We start from the raw sequence: 25,514 nt of genomic DNA, 5'->3' as shown, positions 1-25,514 counted from the left end.
CAGGAGACACGGGTTCGAGCCCTGGGCCGAGAAGAACCCACATGCCACCGAGCAACTAAGCCCCTGTGCCACAACTACTGAGCCTGCACTCTAGAGCCCGTGAGCCACAACTACTGAAGCCCGTGTGCCTAGAGCCCATGCTTCACAACAAGAGAAGCCACCACAATGAGAAGCCTGTGCACCGCAAGGAAGAATAGCCCCCGCTCGCCGCAACTAGAGAAAGCCCATGCGCAGCAATGAAGACCCAACGCAGCCAAAAATAAATAAATAAATAAATAAATATTTTTTTAAAAAGGCGAAGACGGTAATGATGTATGTGTATTTTACCACAATAAAATTTGTGGTAAAATTTAATTTAAAAATTAATACTTTTTAAAAATTGGAAAAATAGATCGTACAGGTCAAAATACTTCTGAAAGCCTTGTAGAAGGTACCACATTGGAGACCCCCATCCATCTTTCCATTAGTCCATCATAACCCAATGGCAGGGTTGGAAAATCACTTTGTGAGGGGGTAGCTTTTAGAGGCCTCTTCTACAGAAGATACAAGACACGTCTTTTCCACTCCAGACTCAACACTCAGCATGGCAAGAAGGCATATGAGAGGCACCAGGGAACTGAGGCCTATCTGCGGAGAGAGCAGGGTCCCGCCTCACTCCACAGCACGCCTGTGTTGTTTAAATTCATGCCTCTGCACTGGCCCTCTCCCTGCACAGAAGTATATAATAGAGTGTGTGCACGAAACAGCCCTACTGCACTCAGATTTGCATCCTCAGAACCTGTGCCAGAGGGGGGCTCAAGGAAACATTTGTTAAACTAATCTCTTTATTCATTTTGGAGCCATGTCTTTGTTTCAAATCATTTCATAATGGGATGTACCCTATAATTCTGTCCTGTTTCCACAGAAATCGGTGCAGGGCTGGGCATAAAGAAAATGTCTATTGAATCACTGAATGAATACCTGTTAGTAGAGAAACCAGCATAATAAATGCCTGGGCCCACTTGGTGCCCCTCACTACCTCCTGATCCAGCCCATGGGCAGGGACAGTTGAGGCTCCTGTAACTGATGAGCCAAAAGGGCAGATTAACATGGACTTGGGCATTGGGATGTCCCAGGTGTTTCAGCCTTTTGTTAATCTGGGAACTTCTAACTTCTACCCAAATCATAAAATAGTCCCTTCACTTTAACACTTCAGATCCATGAGTTGGGACATGCAGACATGTTGGAAATAACCTAAATGTTCACCGGTAAGCAGCTAGTTGAATAAAACATGAGATATCTATCTAATAGACACCCAGTATCCAGTAGAGATGGTGATGTAGAAGAATAATGACATGGCATGAAGTTCACAATTTTTATATTTTTAATGAATGTAGTTGATTTACAATGTTATATTAGTTTCTGGTGTACAGCAAAGTGATTCAGTTATACATATATATATTCTTTTTCATATTCTTTTCCATTATGGTTGATTACAAGATATTGGATATAGTTCCCTGTGCTGTACAGTAGGACCTTGTTCACAATTTATTGCTTTGTCTAAATATGTACATATTATTTGTCCAGATATGTCTGTAATATATATGTGTGTATATCTACTGTGTGTGGGTGTGTGTGTGGTCCCCAAACCAGCAGTGGCAACATCACCAGGGAACTTGCTAGAAATGCATATTCTCAGGCCCCACGCCAGACCTACTGAATCTGAAACTCTGGGAGTAGGGCCCAGCCCCCCAGGTGATCCTGATGCCTGCCCGGGTCTGAGGACTTCCTGACTTAATGGCATTCCTGACACCCCTTCCCTTCCGTTGGACTCACCTGTGTGTCTCTTCTCCAGGCCCTGATCCAGCTGCCCCCCTACATCTCTCAGTGTGATGAGGTGCTGCAGTTCTTTGAAACAAGACCCGAGGACCTGAATCCCCCCAAAGAGTAAGTTGGTTTGTGGATCTCCTTAGAGCTAACTCTCACAGCCCTCCTTCCCGCTGGGCCGGCCAGCCCCAGGAGGAATGGGAGGAAAGCTAAGTAAAAATTAAACTAGATTACATCAGTGGAGCCCCTGCCGGGCCTCACTTCAGGTAGCCTTCGTAGTGACTGCAGGTAGCCGTAGCTGAGTTTTACAGGTGAAGGAAGCTGGCCGAGTGCACTACTGAATTCCCTAATGCACTGCGTTTACCCGCCATACCTGAACAGGGGAGACGGTGAGCCCTCGAGGCAGAGACTGTGTGCCTTGTCCTCAAAGGTAGATGTGCCCAGGACCATCAGGGATGTGAGTGAGTGACTGACTGAGACCTGCTCAAGGTCCCGTCGCTAGTGAATGACGGGGCCAGGGTTTGATCTCACTTCTCCCTGCAGCGGACAGGCTGCGCTCCCTGATGCCAAGCAGTGCATCTCCCCAGCCCCCCAGTGCACATCGCACAGAACCTCAGTACCACCCGCCTGCTGGCCAAGAGTTGATGGCACCAACAGCCGTGCCAGCATGAAACACTGACTGATGCATGATGCTTTTTTAAAAGCGCTTTTTGGGGAAAGGCATCATATACGTCTGCAGAAAGAAGGGATCTGTCTAATGGAGAAATCGCAGTGGGGGAGGAGGACACAGACCACAGGTGCTGGACCGTCCTGAGTCACAGGAGCAAGAGCTGGCAGGGTTAGGGGTCCACTGGGACCCCGTCAGGAAGGGCTGAGAAGTGCCAGCCAGGCGCTGTTACGGGAGAAGTGTGAACTGCTCCTCTTAGTTCTGAGTGTAACTCACTGCCCAGGACAGCAGTAATGACCCAGGCTTACATCGGTTCAGCGTTCATGTGCTAAGCACTTTATGTAGGCTGAGCTAGAAAAACTCATGTTGCTTTCTAGAAGTGAATCTGGTGAACTCACAAAGCTTACTTTTTAAATAGACCTGTAAGGAGAAAGCAGCAAAGAGTTTTAACACATGAAATCAGGCCATTTATATATATACACGCGGCTACATGCAGAATCAAGTTCGGAGATCACAGAGGGTGAGCTGATCGCTCAGGACTAATGGTTTAACTGCCACACAGATGAAACTTTCTACAGTCAGCATATTGCAATAAATACCATTTCCTGTGACAAGCACGGAGTTAAGTGAATACAGCTTCTCAGAGCCAACACACAGAAGCATGGGAATGACATTCCGTAAGGGACCACAGTAAATCTTTTGAATCAAAACATCGCAAGGGAATGCCTTGCCAACACATGAATTTTTTTTGAAAAGATACAGAATAACTGTAAATCTGCTAATGGGCCTGCAGCCCATCCCGGCTAATATTTCTGTTCTTGGTGTCTTTAGCATTTGTGCCTAGTAAACAGTCCCCAGCTTTTATGGACATAACATGACATGGTGAAATATTCTCAAGGGACCTTTGTCTACAGTGCTCCCAGGCAGTCAGGGTTAAACTGCTAACTCAGGCTGGTAGCCCCTGGCTTTGATTCTAATTTCTAGGTGAAGTGAATCAAAGAATATGGAGCTTAACATATTCAGTTTCTACTTCATTCTATCACAAAACTGCCAGGTAGGAGCTATCGTTCCCATTTTACAGATGAGGAAGTTGAGGTTCACAATAAGGAAAGAGACTTGTCCAGGGTCACACAGGTTGGAAGAGCCGAGGTGGATCTTCCCCAGGTCTGCCTGAGTCTTCACATAAGCTCTGTGTGTGTGCCTCCCACAGAAGGGACAACTGGGCTTAAGAGACAGAGTCTGGGTGAGTCTGGGTTTGCAGTTGGGTACATCCAGGTTCAAATCTCGCCTCTACCACTCATGAGCTGTGTAGCCTTGGGCCTCGATTTCACTCCTTGTGAAATGGGAATAGCAGCGAGCCTTACGATTACAGTGATGATGGAATGGCTGCCACAAGTAAAAATTCCAGGAACCTGCCAAGTGCTCAAAAAGTGGTGGCCCGTGGTATTTTTTCCCTCTCTGGATACCCAACTGTAGCTGTTTTTACTCCCAGAGTTGTTCAAGACGTCCAGGTGATGGGCTTTCACAAGGAAGGTTGCTTGGCCACTTTTAAGCTGAGTGGTTCTGGGCAGGCTGCTCCTCACCCCTGCACCTGTCTCCTGTCTCGTGGGAGGGGTCTGACAGCACCTCCCTCGCAGCTTTGCTTGGGAATCCAATGACAAGATGTGGAGAGAAACACTTGGCCGTGCTTCACCAACCTGACTCAGTGCCCACAGGCAGGGAAGGAGGAAAACCAGCCCCCGAGGGGCAGATCTGACCTGGGTGTGGGTTCCTTGGGCCACAGGGTCAGTGACATCTAGATTTTCTTCTCAGCCTCCCAGAGATCTTAACTTTGGGGGGGATCGTGGACCATTTGGAGAATCCAATAAAAGCTTTCTTCCTTCTCCCGAGAAAAATGCCCCGTTTCAGGAGGTCCTCAATTGTGCCAAATCCCATTCAGGGACTTGAGGTTAAGAACGGCCACCCAGGCGCCCCTTCTGAATGTTAATGCTCAGATGTCTTTGGCCTCCTGCCTGGCGAGGGTGGTGAGTGGGTCCCCAGCTCCGAGCAGGCATCAGCCCAACTTATCAACAGAGATGGGAGAGAGCCAGGCTAGGGTCAGCCCTCTGTGCTTGAGAAGAGTCCAGGCACCTTCGTGCAGGAAGGAAGGACACTGGGGAACATAGGGTGGGAGCCAGCCCTCTAGAGGAGCCGGCATGTCGGGGAGGCTGTCTGGGGGCTTTGTCATGCTCTCTGGTGACCACAGCCTGACGTTCCCCACTTGCTGGCTGGCTTGGGCTTGTAGAAGGAACATAGGACTGGGAGTTCTAGACCCGGCGCTGTTCCCGGTCCGGAGCACCAGCATTGTTCATCCATTCAGGAAATAGGTATCGAGGACCTGCTGAATGCCAGGCCCACGGGCTGGGCACGGGGGGACAAAGAGGTGACATGGCAGATGCAGTCTGTGCCCACAGGGAGCTTCCAGTCTGCTGGCCAGGCAGCCAGCTGTTCCACCCGGGCAGAGCAATCCCCTCCCCTCCCCTTCTGCCTCGCTTAATTCATCTGTGAAATGAGACCGTGTCACCTGCCGCACCCACATTATGGGGTTATTGGGAGACTGAAATGAAATAACAGTGGGAAAATTAGGACATGGTCAGCAGCTAGTTTTCTGGAGTTTGGAGGCTGAAATCGTGGTGAGCCCCCTTGGGTATTATGCTTGATAATTCAAAAGATAGACCTGTTCCCCAGTTTCCTGGAGTTAGAGTTTTGTTCTTATACTTTTAAGGTAAATCCATTTCCTCACTTCTTCAATGGGAATAATAGTACAGTCATCCGTCATTACTGGCAGGGGGATTGGTTCCAGGACCCCCCATGGATACCAAAATCCACGGATGCTCAAGTCCCTTGTATAAAATGGCATAGTGTTTGCATATAACCTACACACATCCTCCCATATACTTTAAATCATCTCTACATTACTTATAATACCTGATATAATATAAATGCTCTATAAATAGTTGCCAGGCACATAGCAAATTTAAGTTGTGTTTTTTTGAACTTTTCTGGAATTTTTTTCGTGAACATTTTCAATCCGAAGTTGGTTGAATCCATGGATGTGGGACCCACAATCATTGTGAGGTTTGAATCTATGTGTGTGAAGTGCTGAGCACAGTGCCTGGCACATAGTAGGTACACAGTTTTCACATCTCCTTGGCTGCCAGGGCCAGGATGCTTGGGTTCTGCGATCTTTTATGAGATGGTAAGAGAGAAGCTAATTGGTTCGTTTGATTATTGTACATCACTGGAAGAAGTGGGTACCATGTGGAGATGCTTGTTCTCATATGGGAGGACCAGAATCTTTCATCTCAGGCCTTCCAGATGGCTCTCCCTTCCCCCACATCTCTGGGCAAAACCCAGCAAAGACAGGGTCAACCATTCAAGTGTGTTAACTCCCCAAACATTTCCCACAACTGCCACCCACACTGAAAGTCCAGAAAAACAAGCCTAGTTCCTGCCTTTGGGGCCTTAGGGGCCAGTGGACATTTTTTGAGCTATTTTTATTTTTGATTTGTACAGGCTGTTTATATAGTAAGGAATTAGCCTTTTCCGTGTTTGTGGTAAATATTTGTCCCTTTTATTGTGCATTTATATCTTGTTCCTGGATTTTATGATGTACATAAGTTTTATATTTTTGTGAAGTCAAATCCGGTGACCAATTTTTTAGTTGTGACTTCTTTCATTTGCTTTCAGTCTAAGAAGGACAGTCACCATTCAGGTGCAAGATAGTTCCCTTAATTTTTTTCTAGTTGATTTATGCTTTGGGTTTTCTTTTAATATTTACTCATTAAATCGATTAGAAGTCATTACAACATTTGGCATGTGGTGAGAATCTAAAGTTTTTTCCTCTGGTTAGAACCTTTTGACCGGCTAGAAGAAATCTTATTGCTCCATTTATTTAAAAACAAAAAAAGACCACAGGGACTTCCCTGGTGGTCCAGTGGTTAAGACTCCATACTCCCAATGCAGGGGGCCTGGGTTCGATCCCTGGTCGGGGAACTGGGTCCCACATGCCTCAACTAAAGATCCCACATGCCGCAATTAATACCCGGTGCAGCCAAATAAATAAATAAAATAAATAAATGTTTAAAAAAAAAAAAAAAAGACCACAATCTATAGTGTTTAATGATCATTTCCCTTTCTTCCTTCAGGAATAATACAAGAGAAAAACAGCACCTGCCCTCAGAGGGGCTTCTATACTGGTGGGAAAGGCCATGTGAACATGTGGATACGTGTGGCCTGTGCGCACACAAACACATGCACAAATAGAACATCCACTAAAAATACAAAACACAGCCTAGACTGTACCCCAAGAAAGCACAAAGTAACAGCTGAGATAAGCTAACCAGCATCCTGCTGAAATAGATGTATTAGTTCGAAGAGGCTTCCTGGAAGGAAAGGGAAGTTTTCAATCTCTTTGTCTGTTCCCCTCTGTGTGACCTTGGGCAAGTGACTTGACTTCTCTGAGCTTCTCTTTCTTCATCAGTAAAGTGGGCATGGCTAACCTTGCTCTCATCTTGGTTAGGCAATGTCCTGCTCATAAAGGGTAGTGATAGTGTCAGGCACATGGCAGGTGCTTACCTAGTGATGCCTTCCTGTCCTTAAGCCGGACTTTGAAGGGAAAGGAAGGGAGGGAAGGAAGGAAGGAGGGAGGAAGGAGGGAGGAAGGAGGGAAGGAAGGAAGGGGGGAGAGAGGGAGGAAGGAAGGAAGGGAGGGAGGGAGAGAGGAAGGGAGGGAGGGAGGAAGGAAGGGAGGGAGGAAGGAAGGGAGGGAGGGAGGGAGGAAGGAAGGAGGGGAGGGGAGGGAGGGAGGGAAGGAGGGTGCTGAGAACCCCAAGGGTGGCTTTGGGGCCACAGCAGGCAGCCTCAGCTGGGCCTCGGTTGTTGTTTAGGCAGTAATGAATGGTGAGGGCAGGTGCTCAGTGGGGTTGGTCCCTTGGTCAGGATTCTGATGCTCAGACCTGAGTTACGGCTTGTGATGGAGACTGGGAGTCTTTCCCAGCAGTTTCTAAGGAAAGAAATGAATGGTGCTCTTAGAGGAAGGTTTTCGCTACCATTCCTGGGTAAACTTGCGATCACCCTAAGCATGTCGCACAGAAAATAACGTGCCTGCTTGAGCCCACACAAGCTGCTGCTTGAAACCGAGAGCCCCCTGCTGCCCCTCACCCCCATGCTCCAGCTAGGACAGAGAGACAACTAGCAGGGGTACACGGTAGTGTGGGAGCTGGGATTTCAGGTATCCCAGACCATGGCTCAGGCCTCAGCCTGGATGGCAGCGAGGGAAGAGGGCTTTACATGGAAGCAGACTTAAGAGACCTTTGCTGGTGTGTCCTGGAGCCAGCAGTTAAGAGGCAACATCCCCCACCGGACCGTCCAGGGTGTGGTCAGGAGAGTGGGCTCCAGCCAGGCTTCCCGGGTTCCAATCCTGGGAGAGACGCCTCACCTCTCTGGCCCTCAGTGTCTCCACGTGCTAAATGGAGTGACCCTCAAGGGTTGATGTGAGGATTCTGCGGGCCAGTCCAGGTACAGCATTCTGACCAGGACCCTGTCCACAATGAGTGGCAGGAAATGTGAGCCGGGATATTCCACTGTCACCCTCCCCCTCCCCTGCACAGGGGAGTGACACTGAGCCTCACTGGGTAATGCCTGGCCAGAGGACATCACTACTGACTGGCCCAGCCCAGCCCTGGGCCCGGCCCTGCTACTCCTTCCAGACACACAGGAGGGCAGCCCGAAGCTCCAGGGCTTGGCTTAGCTCCCTGCTCCCCCGCTTTCGAGGTTACACCGAAAGCATGATTACATGGTGGTTAAAAACCCAGACTTTAAAATCAGACACTGAATAGACATTTCTTCAAAGAAAATACAAAAATGGCCAAGAAGCATATGAAAAGATGCTCAGCGTAGCGCCCTTAGCCATCAGGAAATGCAAGTTCCAACCACAGTGAGATACCACTTCATACCCACTAGCATGGGTAGAATCAAAAAGGCAGATAGCAACAAGTGTTGAGGATGTGGAGGAACTGGAATCTCCCTATGTTGCTGGTGGGAATCTACAATGGTGCAGCCACTGTGGAAGACAGCCTGGCAATTCCTCAGAAAGTTAAGCCTAGGGACTTCCCTGGCAGTCCAGTGGTTAGGACTTGACCTTCCAATGCAGGGGATGCAGGTTCGATCCCTGGTCGGAGAGCTACGATCCCACGTGCCTCGGGGCCAAAAAGCCAAAACATTAAAGCAGAAGCAATATTGTAACAAATTCAATAAAGACTTTTAAAATGGTCCACATCAAAAAAAAAAAAAAATCTTAAAAAAAAAAAAGTTAAGCCTAGAGTTACCATATTACCTAGCAATTCCATTCCTACATCTATAATCAAGAGAAATAAAAATATATGTCCATACAAAAACTTGTGTACAAAGTTCATAAAAGCATTATTCATAATAGCCAAAAAGTGGAAACAACCCAAATGCCCAATGGCTGATGAACAGATAAAGCGTGGTTTATCCACACAGTGGGATATTATTCAGCCATAAAATGGAATGAACACTGTTATGTGCTACAACGTGGATGACTCTTGAAAACATTATGTTACATGAAAGAAACCAGTCACAAGAAGCCACCTATTATATGGTTCCATTCACATTAAATGTCCAGAATAGACAAATCCTTAGAGATAGCAAGCATATTAATAGTTGTCAAGGGCTGGAAGGAATGGAAATGGAGAGGAACTGCTAAGGGGTACAGGGTTTCTTTTGAGAGTGATGAAAATTTTCTGGAATTTGCTGATGGCAGTGGTTGCACAACTTTGTGAATATACTAAAAAACAGTTAATTCTACACTTTAAAAGGATGAAATTTATGATATTTGAATTATATTTCAATTTTTTAAAATGAAGATAGGCCTGGGTTCAGACCCTGGCTGTGCTTCTTGCAAGCTGTGTGACCTCGGGCAAGTTACTTAACTTCTCTGTGCCTCATTTTCCTCATCTGTAAAATGGGCACCAAGAGAGTACTTACTTCCTGTGGTTATTATGAGTATTAAATGAGTGAACTAAAAGTGCCTAGCAGGGTCCTAGCACAGGGTAATAGCGTTTATTAGGAATTTTGTAGTATTAGCTAATGTTACTGCTGCCACAATATCTATCTCAACCCAACCATCCTATCACCTCCCTTTACTTTTTATAACATCGGAAAGCTTTTTACTAATGGGATAATTTACTTAAAAGTATGTTGTAAAACCTGATTTGTAACATTTTGTTCATAATGCAGTTCTGTGTATAAACTCTGACGTGGTTGACAAGTGTATGGGAGCGATTACTCATTCTGTATGGACTCTAGCCCATAATAGTGTCCTCTGTGTCACCGTGAGGGAGATGTGCTGGGTTCACTGCTAGCCAGATGTCTCCCCGGTTTTAGTGTATTCCACTCACCACCGAGCACTTCCTGCTCCAATTGTACAGCTCAGGGCACTGCTCAGAAGTGAGGCAAGGCCTCCACCGTGCCTCATGAGGAGGGCGTCAGGCTTAGTGCAGTGTGAGGTCCTAACTCCTGTTTTCAGACTGCATACCCACCTCTACCCCCTGCCTATCAGCTCCTCCCCAGAGCCCCCTACTCTACAAATAGAGTGGAGATGCTGGTCCCCAGGGCACCAGAGCACTTATCAGGGAAAGGGAGAAAATTAAAAGGAATTCTTTTTTTTTAATTTAAAGAATCTGGGTCCCTGGGACTGGCTTGGATTTTACACTCATTCACTGGAGATGTTGTGGGATGGAAAATCTCAGTTTCCTAACGGAATAACTCATAGCAATACAGAAAAGATATTGACTCATTACTCTTTCCCACCCCTATTCTTTCCTGTACAGGGAACATGTTGGGAAAAAGAAATCTGGTAAGAATATTTTCTGTTTTCTCCTACTCATTCGATGTTTAGCATACCCCTACTGAGCGATGCCCAGGCCCTGGGCACTACATGGGGGATACAGTGATGTGGATGGATGGATGGATGGATGGATGGATGGATGGATGGATGGATGGATGTTGAAGGACATTCGGGGCTGAGGGGACGGCGTGCAGGCTGGGAGGTGCAAGCATGCAGTCGATTTGGGCCTGATCCATTCGCCAGCCTCGGCACCAGGCCTGGCTCTGTGCTTCCTTCGATCAGCCACTGATCTGGGCGGTGACAACTGCTCTTGCAGGCAGCTCCCATACTCACTTCACTCTCCCCACAGTCAATTCTCTTCCTTCCTAACACCCTTTCCGTTCCCTGGACAGCAGGACCCTTATGTCAAAAAAGAGAAGATGAGAATTTGAATATGCACAGAGGAAAGATTTGAGTTCTCACAGGCCTGGGGTTGATAAGCTTAGATTCACAATCGCCCAGCTTTGTCCTCCTGCAACCCAAGAACATCCTGCACATCTGCAAAGGCCCTAGCCCATACCACATCTGGAGCCAATGTGGTCTTCAGAGCTTTCTGGAATTCTAAATTCTTTATCTAGAACTCCAGGAAGTTTGAGGGGGTTGATAAGGATGGGTGGAGAGGAGGCCATGCAGAGATTCCAAAAGTGGAAAAGGATGCCTTCTCTCATGGGCCTCAGTTTCATCATCTGTAAAATGGGCATAAGGATAGTAATCTACCTTGTAGGAGTATTATAGAATTTATAATAATATGTATAAAGCACTTAGAACAGTGCCTGGCATGTTGTAAGAGACACATGTTTGTGCTGTTTTTATGCTACTGCTATTAATTCAGAGCACACAGGTGTTCTTGTCCAGCATCAGTAACAATTCCAAATTCAACAACTCTGGTCCCTTTACTGCTCCCTGGGTACAAGGCCTGTGGTCAGCTTTATGGGCCCCAAGGCCATTCCTGCAAGGAAGAGTGGAGAGGAATTGGATTTCTTTGCCTCAAGGTATGGCATCTGGAGTGAACGCCGGTCTTTTCCTAACCAATCTGTTTACAGCTCTGCTTTCTAGCTTAATAGGTACTGGCCGGAGCCGTGGCATCCTGCTAAAGCTACAAATAGCCCTTGAGCCCTGAGGATAATGATATGTTTCTTAGAAAAGAGCAGAGAGGAGAAGAGAAGCAGACAGTCTTGGTCTGGTCACAGAGTTTCTGGCTTTGAGTGTGCGGAGACTTTCCCGGAGGGGACGGGTGGGAGGGAGAGAAGAAACAGACAGCTCTGGTTTGTGAAAACAAAAGTATTCAGTCAGGACAGGCTTGATGAGGGGACTGGTCTGGAAAAGAGAGAAGAAGCTCTAATTTGTGGTGACCACTGTTACATCATTCACCTGCAATGATGGGAGATGGATTTATTTATAATTCAACTGGGTGGAAAATAGCATCTTTCTTCATTCAGACTAAGAACCCATGCTGGGACTAGCCTTATTTTTTTATCTGACCTTTGAACACTTCCTTTATGTTAGAACAAGCCTCCTTGATTAAATTCAAAAAGGATTTAAGGTTGACAGCCCAAGCCCTGAAATTTCTGTGTGAGAATTCTGAGTTAAAGAAGGCTTATCTCTCTCCAGAATTTCCCTGTTGTGGCTGGCTGCCTGGCTGGTTTCTGCAGACTTTGGCTAATGTGACCTCAAATTCTGCTTATTCTGCAGGAAAAAAATCTTCCCACCAAAATTTCACAGATCATGTGATTATTTAAGGAGCATCTTTTCTTCCTGATTTTTCTACCCTTTACTTATTGAAATATTCTCTTGTTTACTGGCTCTTTCAGCAAGACTGGAAGTATAGTGAATTTCTAGGAAGAAAGGCATATTTTACCATTACTCATCATGTTAAAAATTCTGTGGTAGATGAGGCACTTTACCTTTGGCGAATATTTTATGTTTGTTTGGGGTTTTTTTGTTTTTGTTTTTTGTATTTTGGCCACGCTGCATGGAATGCGGGATCTTATTTCCCTGACCAGGGATCGAACCTGAGACCCTGGCAGTGGAAGTGCGGAGTTTTAACCACTGGACCACCAGGGAAGTCCCATGAATATTTCATAGCACTTCCTTAATGATAAAATCACCCTTCCACTGTCAAAGCTCCTCCTTTCTCCTGACCTTTTCCTTCCCTCTTATTCCCTGCTGGACCACAAGAATGACATTTCTCATCTAGGAATACTTTGATTTCACACTTGTAGCTCCTAGAACTTAGTTCTAACTGCATCAACTTTTAGATACTGCAATTACTATGCATTATAGAGCCTGGTTGCAATATCACACTCCACCAGTAGATGTCTCCACCTAACACCTAAATGGTCTACGTAGCCTAGTTAGAGACTCCTAGTAGATCAAATGAATGGTGTTTTGATAAGTTGAGCGCTCTGGATAAAATGAAGGCATCCTGCCGTGGAAGAACTGGTCCTGAAAAAGCAACTCCATGCACTCTTTTCTGAGCCACTTAATGGCAGGAAAGTAGTCTAAAAGCTACTGTTGGACTTCCCTGGTGGCTCAGTGGTTAAGACTCCGCCCTCCCAATGCAGGCGGCCTGGGTTCGATCCCTGGTCAGGGAACTAGATCCCACATGCATGCCACAACTAAGAGTTCGCATGCCACAACTACGGAGCCAGCGAGCTGCAACTAAGGAGCCCGCAAGCCACAACTAAGGAGGCCACCTGCCACAACTAAGACCTGACTCAACCAAATAAATAAATAAGTAAATATTTTTTTAAAAAAACAGTGCTAACGCATTCCTATAAAAAGTGAATAAATAGAAATAAAAGCTACTGTCATAGAAGAACAGGAAGGATATGTAAGGCTCAGACCTGGCCCCTGAGCAAGTCTTGGAAGAAGTGCCAGCCCTGAGCCCTGTGCCTGCACCTGATGTGCTCGTGCCAGCCTAGAGTCCTCGACCCTGTTCCCTGCCCTCCTCAGTTCCTGGCTTCATGTCTTGTTCGCAGTGAGTCCCCCAATTCCCTGATCCTGTCCCTGCTCATAGTTACCCCAAATCAGTTGGCAGCCTGGTTAGGAGAGCTGGTGCAGAAATGAATAGATCAGCCCATTGATCAGAGTGCTGGAAATTGTATGTGGTACAACTGGGCCACCAGCAGTTGTTAAAACCGGGTAGCAACAATTGAACTTTTTGGACAGAGTAACCTGGCTTAACTGGACCCTGACTTATCCAAAGTCTCTATCCCTTCTTACAGGCAAGAAGGAGTAGTATTTGGTTGCTCGTAAGATAGACAGGTGCCTGCCAGTAACTCAGCACTGTGTGTTCTCAGGAGGAGGCCTGAGCCGTGTAGGGCAGGAAGGGTTTCTGGATGTCTCCATTCATCCTTTGTTCATTCACACCACAAATGTTCATTGAGCCTCTGTGCTGAGTGAACAAGACAGACACAGTTATTCATTCAGTGTTTATTAAGCACCTACTGTGTGCCTGACAGTGTTCTAGGTCCCCGGGAAATGCAAAAGGTGTTCCCCCCATGGGAACACCATGTGGGAAGTAACCTCACAGTATGGTAGAAAAGACAGATACGTAAACAAAATTAAATGTTGTAAGTGCTGTGAGAGAAGGCATTTGAATGTCTCCCTGAGGTTGGAAGTCACTTAAAGCTGTTTTAAAATATTCATTCCTTCGTTCAAATATTTATTGAGCCTTGATAGATGCCATTCATGTTCTAGTCCAGAGGTTGGCAAATGTTTTTTCTCTAAAGGTCCAGAGAGTAAATATTTTAGGCTTTGCAAGCCCCGTGCAGACTCTGTCACTAATAATAATTTTTTGTTTCCTCTTCCTTTCATTCTCCTTCTTATTCTTCACAAATCTTTAAAAGTATAAAAACACATTCTTAGCTCCCCTTGCACAAAAATGGACCATTTTTGTGACTTCTGAGCAGGCTCTCTGGCTGCAGTATGAAGGACGGACTGGAGGGGCAGGATGGAGACCAATCACGGGGTGTCCCACCTGCACACCCCTGGCCCCAAGAAGCCTTTCTCAGACCCTGGTGAAAAGGATGTGGCGTAGTGAGGATGTGGGTGAAGCGAGGTGATGGAGTGCTAGCAAGAAGGTCCTCCCACATCAGACCCATGGCTCTGCGGGAGGGAGTCCTGACGGCTGCCACAAGGGGCAGCAGAGAATCCCCACGCGTGAACACGGACACCTCCTGGCCCCTCCAGCCCACTGCCCGCCTGCCTGGGAGACCTGGGCTGTCTCTGGCCACTAACCCGGGCAGCAGGCTTCCAGCCTGACTGTGAAGTGGGTGCTTCTCTCCTCTCTCCAGTTCTTTGTCTCCAGTTGAGGCACAGGGAAGCATGGCTACCTGGATGCAGCCCACGTGAGGTTAAAACAGAAGGGCAGATGCATTCCTCGGGTTCTGAGCCCTGAGGCAGATTATATTCTGGGGTAAAAACTGTGGACCCCAGTCTCTACCTATTGCATTCACTGGGGAATGTGTCCCCAGCTCACAATGACCAGGACAAGTAGCCAGGAGCCTCTAGCAAGCCAGCGTCTGCCTTCACTCATTCACATAAGAGTACCTCTTAGAAGCACAGTGCCGGGGGGTTAAGGAGACAGTCAAGAGATCACTGTCTAGAGGGACAGCAGAAAGGGGGCAGTGACCAGCCTGCTCTGGGGCCACTGAACGATGTAACCGCTTAAGTAGCCGGGCTGTCTTGGGCGGTCTTTCATGCTTGAGGCTGGAAGGAGGTCAGCTCTGCGGCCTGACCTGGGTGGGAGGTGACAGAGGAGGAGAAGGCTGGCAGTAGTGAAGATAACCCTAAGAGCTGCAAAGACATAAGACTTGGGGGGCGGTCATGGGGACCTGTGGGGTAGGAGAGCAAGATCTCAGACTACCCTTCCTTCCTATCATCTTTTCTTTCCTTACCTACTGCCACCAGGTGGACCTGGTTCAGATCTGGCTTTGTCACCAGGTAGCGGTGAGATCCAAGGCAAGTCACCTGATATGTCTGAGCCTCTGTTTTCTTGTCTATAAAATGGGGGTAGTAAGACCCACCTTCCAGGGCAGTTGTGTCGAGGTAGTTTATGTACAGTGTGTAGCCTGTGATAGGCATTCATGTGGGGCTACTTCCCTCCCAGTCTACTTCTGAGCCTTCATCCCCCATCTTCCGTCTCTTTTTTCTCCTCTCTTTCTCTCTTCTCATGCTTTCTCCACCCAGGGTGCAAGTGGCAAGGTTGCCCTGGGGCCCTCCCATTTCCCTCCGTTACCCTCAGCCTGGGAGGGTGAATGGCCAGAACATGGTCACAGAGCCAAGAAGCGGTGACCCTTCTTCACCCGGCTGCAACGCCCTGCTCTGATTTTCCGCATCAGAAATGGAGAACGCGTGGTTCTAACAAAGGGCTTTTGTGCTGCTTCTAGATGCCAGAGGCTGGGGTGCAACGGCGTGCTGGTAAATACTTCACAACCAGCTCTCTGATGGGAAGCCCTGCTTTGTGGCATTTGCCATTTTCCATGGTGTAAATACTCCCACCATGGCCAATTTCAATAAGATACTACCCAACAGAGTTGGGAACAGATGCACGAAATCGGCTCGTTATGGGTGTATTTGGACACAGAAATGTATAAATGGATATTTCAGTGGTTTATGGAAACAAGAGAAGGGAATCCTTTGAATCAGGACTTTCAGAAAACCAGGGCCCAGTGGCCACAAAAGCCAGGCTGCCCTCCCATCACATTCAGCCTGATGCTCTAAAAGTGCTGCCCCCTCTCTCTGGAGTGTCTGAACTCACATGTCCCTTGACATCATCCATATTCTGTGATATCTTTTCACTTACTTATCAGATATGTCTTAGTATTTAACCAGGGCCACACAGCGCTACATCCTGTGGAAATGGCCTCCCCAGGGGCTCCTCTCCCCAGCTGCCCCTGCCCTGGTCCAAAGCTACCATCATCTCTTGTCTGCAAACACCATGGCCTCCATCTGGTCTCCTGCTTTTTTTCTTGCCAGGCTGTAATCCAGTCTCCATGTGGCAGCCAAAGCTGTCTTTTTAAAGATGTAAATCTTGTCATTCCCTTCTTAAAGGCCCTTCCTTCAGTGGCTTTCTACTTCAGGGTTTCAAAAAATCCGAACTTCTTGCCTTGGCCCAGCGTGCCCTGCCTGCTCTGGCCCATGCCTGCCAGGGTGATCTCATACAGGACCGCGCTCTGCTCACTCCTGGACTTCAGCCACCTCCTGCCAGTTCCTAGAAGGCTCCAGGCCCTTTCCCATCGCACAGTCTGCCTGCACCACTCTGTCCCCATTCTCCTCATGCCTCCTTGCCTCGGAGGTCTTTGCTTTATGTCCCCTCCCTAGAGGGGTCTTGCTGACCGCTCCATTTAATGTAGCATCCTTTTCCCACTCATTCTTTGTCTGGCATCCTGGTTGTTTCCAGCAATGCATCAATCAAAAACTAGTATTATCCTGTATCCTTAGCAATCATGTATACTTGTATACGTGTCTCTCTCCCCAACTAGACTGAGCTACTTGAGGCTAGGAGTCATGTCTGTCTCATTCACTTTAGTATGCCCAGCATCTAATAGAGTGTTTGGAACGTCACTGGTGACTTCGTGAATTAATAGATGAGTGATTTTGGATGGATGGATGGCAATGGATAGCTAGACAGATGGATGTTTGGTTGGATGAATGATGAATGGATGTTCAGTTGGGTGGACGATGATGGGTGAATAATGGCAGGTGGATGAATGGATGGATAGATATGAATGAATGAACTCTCCCACTACGCTGTCAGCTTCTTCAGGGCAAGTACCACATCAGCTCTGAATCCTTAGTGCCTAGCACAGTGCCTGCACAAGGACAGGCACTTGGTAAATTTTGGTGGTTGAGTGAGCAAATGAATGAAAGAATAAATGGATGAGGTGACCCTGAGACAAGTCCTGTCACAGCTTCTTTCTCTATTTGGAATGTCCTCCTGACCCACCCTACCCCCTGGCTCCTGTTCCTTCACACATGGGTTGTGTGATGGCATTTTGTATCCCCAGGGGGCGACCTGACCTCGGTGGACCCCATGGTCCTGGAGCAGTATGTAGTGGTGGCAGACTACCAGAAGCAGGAGAGCTCGGAGATCAGCCTCAGCGTGGGGCAAGTGGTAGACATCATCGAGAAGAACGAGTCAGGTAGGGGACCTAGACCACCTCCCTTCCACCCTACACTGTCACCAAGCCTCTGGGACAGGAAACGCTTGGGAGTGCAGAAGCTGCAATGGCCAATCCAGGCTGGTCAGTTTCCATGGATCTGGTTGATGGCCTCCTAGAAAGCTGGCCTTGTTTGATCATAGTGCTTGAGTACTCCACTTGGTCACAGCTCACCAGCATCCTGTTGGGTCAGATGTTGTCGACTTGTCCTGAGGTTCACATTTTATGAACATTCCTTCTGGTTTCAGAGTACTTGGAGACACGGAGTCCAGCATTCCACTGGAAATTTGCTCTGTTGATTTGCCTTTGGCTACCATGGGAGTCCTCATGAAGGTTCTGTCAGCTGTGGGCTCTGGTGGGATGGACACACTGCCTCAGCCCACGTGCCATCACAGGGACCACTGGTCACTTACAGGCAGACCTCAGAGATATTGTGGGTTTGGTTCCAGACCACTGCAATAAAGCGAGTCACATGAATTTTTTGGTTTCCCAGTGCAAAAGAAAGTTACATTTATACTATACTGTAGCCTATTAAGTGTGCAGTAGTCTTATGTCAAAAAAACAATGTACATACCTTAATTTAAAAATACTTTTTTTGCTAAAAAATGCTAACCGTCATCTGAGCCTCCAGCGAGTCGTAATCTTTTTGCAATAGTAACATCAAAGATCACTGATCACAGATCAGCATAACAAATATAATAAGAGTGAAAAAGTTTGAAATACCGGGAGAATTACCGAAATGTGACACAGAGACACGAAGTGAGCAAATGCTATAGGAAAAATGACACCAATAGACTTGCTTGATGCAGAGTTGCTGCAAACCTCCAATCTGTAAAAAACACATTATCCATGAAGTGCAGTAAAGCAAAGCACAGTAAAACGAGGTCTGCCTGTACATTGGCCGGGACAGAATGTGATGTGACTGAGACACTTAGCCTGGGTTTCCACCTGAACTCTGCATTTCACAGCCATCCAGGTCACTTCGTTAAGGAGGCTGCTTCAAGGATTAAATGGGGCAGTACATAGAGAGTGCCTAAGCCTGTGTTTGGCACATAGATGCTCAAAAATGTGTTTCCTTCCCTTTTGCCTTCTTTAGCTGCAATAGGGCATTGGTACCATTGAAGACAGAGAGCAAGGAGCAAGGGATGAGTGGATCCTTTCCAGGAAAAAGTGGCATAAACCCCCACTGGCTTTGTTGTAGCTAAAATGTGACATTGACTAGCAATATTAGTGGGCCAATCTCTGTGATATCCCAGTGACTAGTTAAGGTCCAACAAACAGGGAAAGACTGTTTCCAGCAGCCTCTGGAGCATGTTTCCATTAGTCAGGAGATGAGCATTAGCCAACCAAAACTTCTTGATTACACAGTACAGCAGTTGTTATCCCTGCTTCACAGCTGAAGACACCAAGACTCCAAGTAACTCAGTCACTCACCCCAGATCTTGTGACAGGTTGCCGAGCTGGAGTTCCTAACCAATTCCAGCTGGCCCCAAGGCCATGTGACGTTCTAATTCCTAGAAATGAGTACAGGCAGTCTGTGGGTATGACCGGGACGCTCCGTGGGGATGGAAGAAGGGAGCACCCACCCACCCCCACCCCGCTTTGCTTTGCCCGCTTGAGCAACATCAGGAAGAACACGTTGCTGGGAGAAGGGGAGGAGGCAGGATGGGGTGGGGGCCAAGCCTGGTGTGTCTAGAGGACAGCAGGGAAAAGGCGTATGTCCAGATCTTCAAGTGGCCAACAAACTCAACATTTGTTTTTAATTACCTTTTATTTACCCAAGTAATATATGGCTGTGTTCTTCTTGAAACATTAATGATAAAGTTAAAATCTATTTTTTTCCGCTAGTTTCAGGCCTAGTCCCCTTTCCAAACCCAGATTGCCCTTCTATCAGTTTGGGGTGAATGCTTCTTGATAAATGTATACACACATGTGTATAAATATGTGTACAGTGATAGGACTTCCCTGGTGGCGCAGTGGTTAAGAATCCGCCTGCCAATGCAGGGGACACAGGTTCAAGCCCTGGTCAGGGAAGATCCCACATGCCGCGGAGCAACTAAGCACCGTGCACCACAACTACTGAGCCTGTGCTCTAGAGCCCGCGAGCCACAACTACTGAGCCCGCGTGCTGCAACTACTGAAGCCCACACACCTAGAGCCTGTGCTCTGCAACAAGAGAAGCCACCGCAATGAGAAGGCCGCACACCGCAACAAAGAGTAGACCCCACTCGCCGCAACTAGAGAAAGCCCACACGCAGCAACGAAGACCCAGCGCGGCCATAAATAAATAAATAAATTTATTTATTTTTAAGAAAACTCTGTACAGGTATATATGTATGTACACAATGTACACATTTGTACACGTGTGTATACATATATGTGCACATGCGTACATATATATAACTACATACACGCATACATACACATCATATTTCATGGGTCTATATATAATTTTGTAGGTTTTTTAAGCCCAGTGGTGTATCATTCTATACATTTTGACCTGCAACATGCTTATTCTTAAGTCAACATTTAGCTCTTATTCTTTTAACATCTGCATACTATTTGAAAATATGGCATACTATAAGCCATATCTTCCTTTAGTATGAACAGTATATCTGTGTGCACATTGGTGAGTGTTTTTTTTTTTTTTTTTTTGAAATTCACGTTCTTTTATTTATTTATTTATGACTGTGTTGAGTCTTCGTTTCTGTGTGAGGGCTTATCTCCAGTTGCGGCGACTGGGGACCACTCTTCATCGCGGTGCGCGGGCCTCTCACTGTCGCGGCCTCTCTTGTTGCGGAGCACAGGCTCCAGACGCGCAGGCTCAGTAATTGTGGCTCACGGGCCCAGCTGCTCCGCGGCATGTGGGATCTTCCCAGACCGGGGCTCGAACCCGTGTCCCCTGCATTGGCAGGCAGGTTCTCAACCCCTGCGCCACCAGGGAAGCCCAGGTGAGTGTTTCTTTAGGTTAGGTACGCAGAAGACTGCTGGACCGTAAGATATGCATACTTTAAATGTTAAGATACAGCCAAATGACCTGCTTCCAAACTGTGGCCATACCAATTTACTCTCCCTCCAGCAAAGCATGAGGCATTTGTGCCAGTAGTTAAGAGCTGAGGCTGTGAAGCCAGATGGCCTGGGTCGAATCCCGGCTCTGCCACTTTCTTTGTGACCTTGGTCAAGTCACTGCCCCTCTCTGAGCTTGGCTTCTCCATCTGTAAAATGGGGCAGTAATAGAATGCAGCTCACAGGCTGCTGTGAGGACTCAGCCAGTCAGTCGTAGGTGTGAAGCAGGGAGACGGTCTGGCGCATCTTTGCTGTCATTGCTGTTGTGACACGTTCCTTAACCCCGCACGGATACCTACAAATAGGAGTCCTTAGGAAGGCATATGTGGCATATTTCTGATTTCCGGTTTTCCGCAGGTTTATCAACCCCATTCATTCACACACACACACACACACACACACACACACACACACACTTCCCAGCCACCACCAAAACGTGTATTTTAAAAGGTGCACCCAGTCGAGTAAAGCAGAAGGTGGCTTCTGCCTCAGGGAGCTCAAAAGCAAAGGCCTCCCTGTAAGACCGGGAAGCTAGTCCAGAGTCTGCCCCTTCCTTCTCTTCTCCTTTGGGGTCTCCAGGGCCTGGAGGTTTGTGATCTTGGGGAGCAGATCCTATTTTTCCATTTATGCTGTGCAGAGCCAGCTGGGCCCTGTATTAACTTCCTGTGGCTGCTATAACGAATTACCACAAATTCAGTGACTTACACCAACACAAATTTATCATCATATGGTTCTAGAGGTTAGAAGCCCAAAATGGGCCCCAGTGGATGAAAATAAAGGCACTGCTGGGGCTGTGTTCCCTTCTGCAGGCCTGGGTAGCATCTGCTTCTTTGCCTTTTCCATTCTCTAGAGGCCAGCCACATCCCTTGGCTCGTGACCCCTTCCTCCACCTTCAGAACCAGCAGTGTTTCCCCTCTCTGTGCCTTTCTTCCTTAGCCACATCTCCCCCTGACCCTTCTTCTGCCTGCCTTGTGATTATACTGGGCCCCCCCAGATAAGCCAGGATAACCTCCTATTTGGGAGTTCAGCTGATTAGCAACCTTAATCCCATCTGTGACCTTAATTCGAACTCTTTGCCATGTGCATTGTTATTCTGCCTACCACAGGCTCCATGAGAGCCCTTTCTCTAAAACGGGAGGGCCCGAGTCTCAGTGAACAGCCTCTCAAACTGTTATATCTGCAGCCAGATTTACCTTGACACGAACAGATGCAAAATCAGTGTCTCAGATAAGTTATTAGGGCAGTGGTTTCAGTATCAGAGAGCCCTGGGTGCAAGTCTCAGCTCAGCCGTAAGCCGTGTGAACTTGCACGAGTCTTGCCTCTTGGAGCCTCAGTTTCCTCGTCTGTGCAGTAGGAATGATAATGTGAAGATGATATAAGATAATGCAAGTAAAATGATTAGTGCCTTGCACAGCTTAGTGAAGGGAGCTACGTTCTCTACTCTCATCCTTTAGGACAACCTCTCTCCCCACCCCCATCCCCGACTCCCGAGCAGGTTTCCTGTTAGCCTGTCTCTAGCAGTTAGCAGTCAGCTAACATGGGTAGTTGTGTTCTACTAATAAAATGGTGACTTTTGAGCCTTACGCTGAGCGTTGGTTCCTGTAGCGGCTGAATCTAATATTGTATTCTGACGCCCGGCCCTCACACCTGACCCAACTAACATCAGTCTGCACCCTCATTTTCCCAGGTTGGTGGTTCGTCAGCACCGCTGAAGAGCAGGGCTGGGTCCCTGCAACCTGCCTCGAAGGACAGGATGGTGTGCAGGATGAGTTTTCCCTACAGCCTGAAGAAGGTAGGAAGCAGCCGGGGCCTCGGGCTCACCGGGGAGACCTGTGCCGCCGGCCGTCACCCATGTGAGGGCCTCCTCACCCAATCCCTTCCCTTCAGCCTCTGCCTCCCAGCCTCAGTGGCTCACAAACTCAGGCCCAAGAGCCTGTGTACCTGAAGCCAGGCCCTGGGGTTGGGGCAGAGCAAGCCCGCCCTTTCTTAGGGGCCTTGGGGAGCCAACCCAGGTGAGCCTGGCTGGAGCTGGGGCCCTGATACCTCCATGGGACCTCGATGGGGCCCAGCCAGATCGCTGTCAACACCTCACTCTTCCTCCCTTGAATTATTCTGATGGCCAAGGTGTTGGGGCTGCTCCAAGCTCATTTACAAGACATCTGAAGCCATCCGTAAAGATCTCTGCTTTGTCTGCTTTCTGTGTTGGTTTAATGGCCCGGACTGGGTGTCGGGATCAGAGCTGACCCTCTCCACTCACCCACACACACTTCTGTTTCCCAGAGAACTTTCCCTACAGGTATCCTAAAGAGTGGTTCCCGCTGTGTCAGAAATCTTAAGGCCCAGCCAACTCCCCTTTCCCTCCAGGAGCATTCCTAAATCTAGAGTATGAATTCACTTTAGCTAATAAACAGTAGGGTTTTGGAGTCAGACCTGAACTTGACTCTCACCACTGAATTTGAATTTGTACCACTTACTGGCTGAGCGGTCTTGGGCCAGCAACTTAACCTTTCTATGCCTCAGCCACCTCCTCTAAAAATGGAAACGATGGTATCTACGTCATGGGATTTTTTTTTTTTTAATTAGATCCCACATGCAAAGCACTTGGCAAAGGACCTAAAACAATAAATAACTAGGAACAGTTATTATCATAGAGCTATGCCTTACCTAGGGTTGAATATTTGGGGCTTTTAGTTGACTGTTTAGAAAACACAAAGCCACTTGAGTATGTATTTAACAGAAAAGAGGGTAAGGAGAAGGGATATTTCTATGCTCAAAGGTTAGCAAAAAAAAGAAACGCATATGTGGTTTGCATTTAGTTTTATTGCAACCAGCACCCGCAGAGTAAAATGCCTTTTGTTTTGCTCTGCGTTTTTGGGGCCCACCAGGCTCTAGGGGTGGGGCTAATGAGGAGAAAGTGCAAAAATCAACTCAGATTAAGGGGTAGTCATGTGCTGCGTGGAAACTATAGCTCCCTTAGACAGTTAATGATGCCTACCTACCACGGGGCATGTCTCTGTAAGGGACTGATTATTGTCCCCATTTTACAGATGAGAAAAGAAGCTCAGAAAGTAGAGACACTTGCCCGGGGTCACACAGCTAGAAGATGGGAGAGAGACCACATTTTCCTAAGGGTTTGTACATTTCTTCCCCCTGCCGTGAGGGCTTCTCTTAGTACCTCTTCATAATCATGCTGGGAGTAGCATTGTGTCTATTGGGTGGCTCTTCATTCAAGTTCAAGGTTAGTACTCAGGGATTTGGTCCTTCTGAGACACCTGGGGCGTGGCATAGACTCAGAAATAATTGCTCCTAAGTGGGAGGATGTGCTTGGTGCCGCCTTTGCCTCAAGACACTGGAAGTGCTTTCTTCTTACCTCTGCCTTCTGCCCTTCGCCCCCACATGCCGCCCATCCAGTCTCATGGAGATACTGGTCTCTGCCCCGGCCCATGGGCCGCCGCCGGACTCTGGGGGACCTGTATGCCATCAGCTGGCGTCAAGGTGCCTACCTTGGAGTTTTCCTCCCCGCTCGGTATTCGGAACCGGGTCCCTGCATCTGCATGCTCTGGGACTGCCCGTGCCTGCTGCATGTGAGAAACGGTGATCTGGTCTGTACCATGTGTGTTGGCATGTAGGTTTGGGAGGAGGGAGCTTAGGGTGTTTGTCAGCCTGGGGCCCTAAAGTTTCCCAGGTTAAAAAATGATGCCTGGGGGCCCCTGTAATGCTGAGCCAGTGACCTGTTCCCTTCATCAGGTGCATTTGAGTGGCCAGGGAAAAGAAACCCACGTCAAACCAGCTTAAGCAAAAGGGAAGTGTATTGACTCATATCATTGAAAACCCTAGGGTAGGGTCAGCTTCTAGCATGGCTGGATCCAGGAGCTTGAAAATGTCTGCCAACTGAAGAAAAATGCCCAACCAAGAAGTTGTGAGTTAAGTTTTATACAGGCACCTTATTGAGGACTCTAGGCCGGGAGACAGCCTCTCAGATAGCTCTGAGGAACTGCTCCAAAGAGGTAAGGGAGGAACCAGGATACATAGGAGTTTTTGGCTGGAAAAACAAAACAAAACAAAACATGTAGTCTAACATCAAAAGATTACTGCTAATCACAAAAAACAGATATCTTAAGTTAATGATTTTAGTGCTTTTCTATGAATAGAAAGATGCAAGAATCTGGTCTCATTGAAATTATTCCTTAGATATGCATCTTAACTATCTAAGGCCAGTATCCAGAGCACAGAATGCTTCCTGTTTTTCTCCATCCCAAATTCCCCTCAGGGTGCACTGCTGGGGATGACTGCAGTGGCTCATGGCTTGATGGCCGGCAACATTCTTTGTTTACTGGAATGGCAGGCAACATTCCCTTTCTACCTGTCCTTGGCACCTGAGGCTTATTCTCACCACCCTCAGCTCCCATTCTCCACCTTGCTGGAACCATTGTCTCATGGTGACAGTAGTTCCAGGCACCCTTCAGGGACACCCACCAAAGAAAATGCTTCTCCTTCAACACAATCAGTTGGTTCCAACTGACCCAGTTGGGTCACATGCCATCCCTGAACTAATCACGGCGTCCAGTCACTTTGGCCAGGCCAGCGTCATGCACCCTCCCCATCCCTCTGGGTGGTGGCGAGGTCAGCCTCACCCAAACATGTGGCTGGAGGCTGGCAGTGCCACCAGAGGAAGGGCAGACGGATGGTAAGCAGGCAGTGTTACCCACCGTGCAGTCTACAAGGTCTCCCACTTCCCTTTGTTAGGGAACCCTGAGCATCCTACAGAGCCCAGAGAGGGTCTCTGGGTGCTAGAGAATCCCCAGGAGTCCAGGGCCTGTAGTACTGACAGTACTTAGTCCGGGACCCAGGCAGTGCCCCT

General features: G+C 47.8%; 1 protein-coding gene across 1 annotated transcript in view; it reads left to right on the top strand.

The window, feature by feature from the left end:
* SH3PXD2B (SH3 and PX domains 2B) overlaps nt 1-25,514 on the top strand; it is a 112,511-nt gene that overhangs the window by 62,623 nt on the left and 24,374 nt on the right. The window contains exons 5-8 of the mRNA XM_057541101.1: nt 1,835-1,926; nt 10,366-10,391; nt 17,435-17,569; nt 22,341-22,445. Of these exons, the coding sequence (XP_057397084.1) occupies nt 1,835-1,926; nt 10,366-10,391; nt 17,435-17,569; nt 22,341-22,445 (358 nt within the window). The remainder of the gene's footprint in view (nt 1-1,834; nt 1,927-10,365; nt 10,392-17,434; nt 17,570-22,340; nt 22,446-25,514) is intronic.

This window comes from Balaenoptera acutorostrata, chromosome 2 (assembly GCF_949987535.1).
Source record: "Balaenoptera acutorostrata chromosome 2, mBalAcu1.1, whole genome shotgun sequence".
NCBI lineage: Eukaryota > Metazoa > Chordata > Mammalia > Artiodactyla > Balaenopteridae > Balaenoptera > Balaenoptera acutorostrata.
Note: the sequence above shows the minus strand (reverse complement) of the source record. Positions and strands in the feature narration are given on the sequence as shown.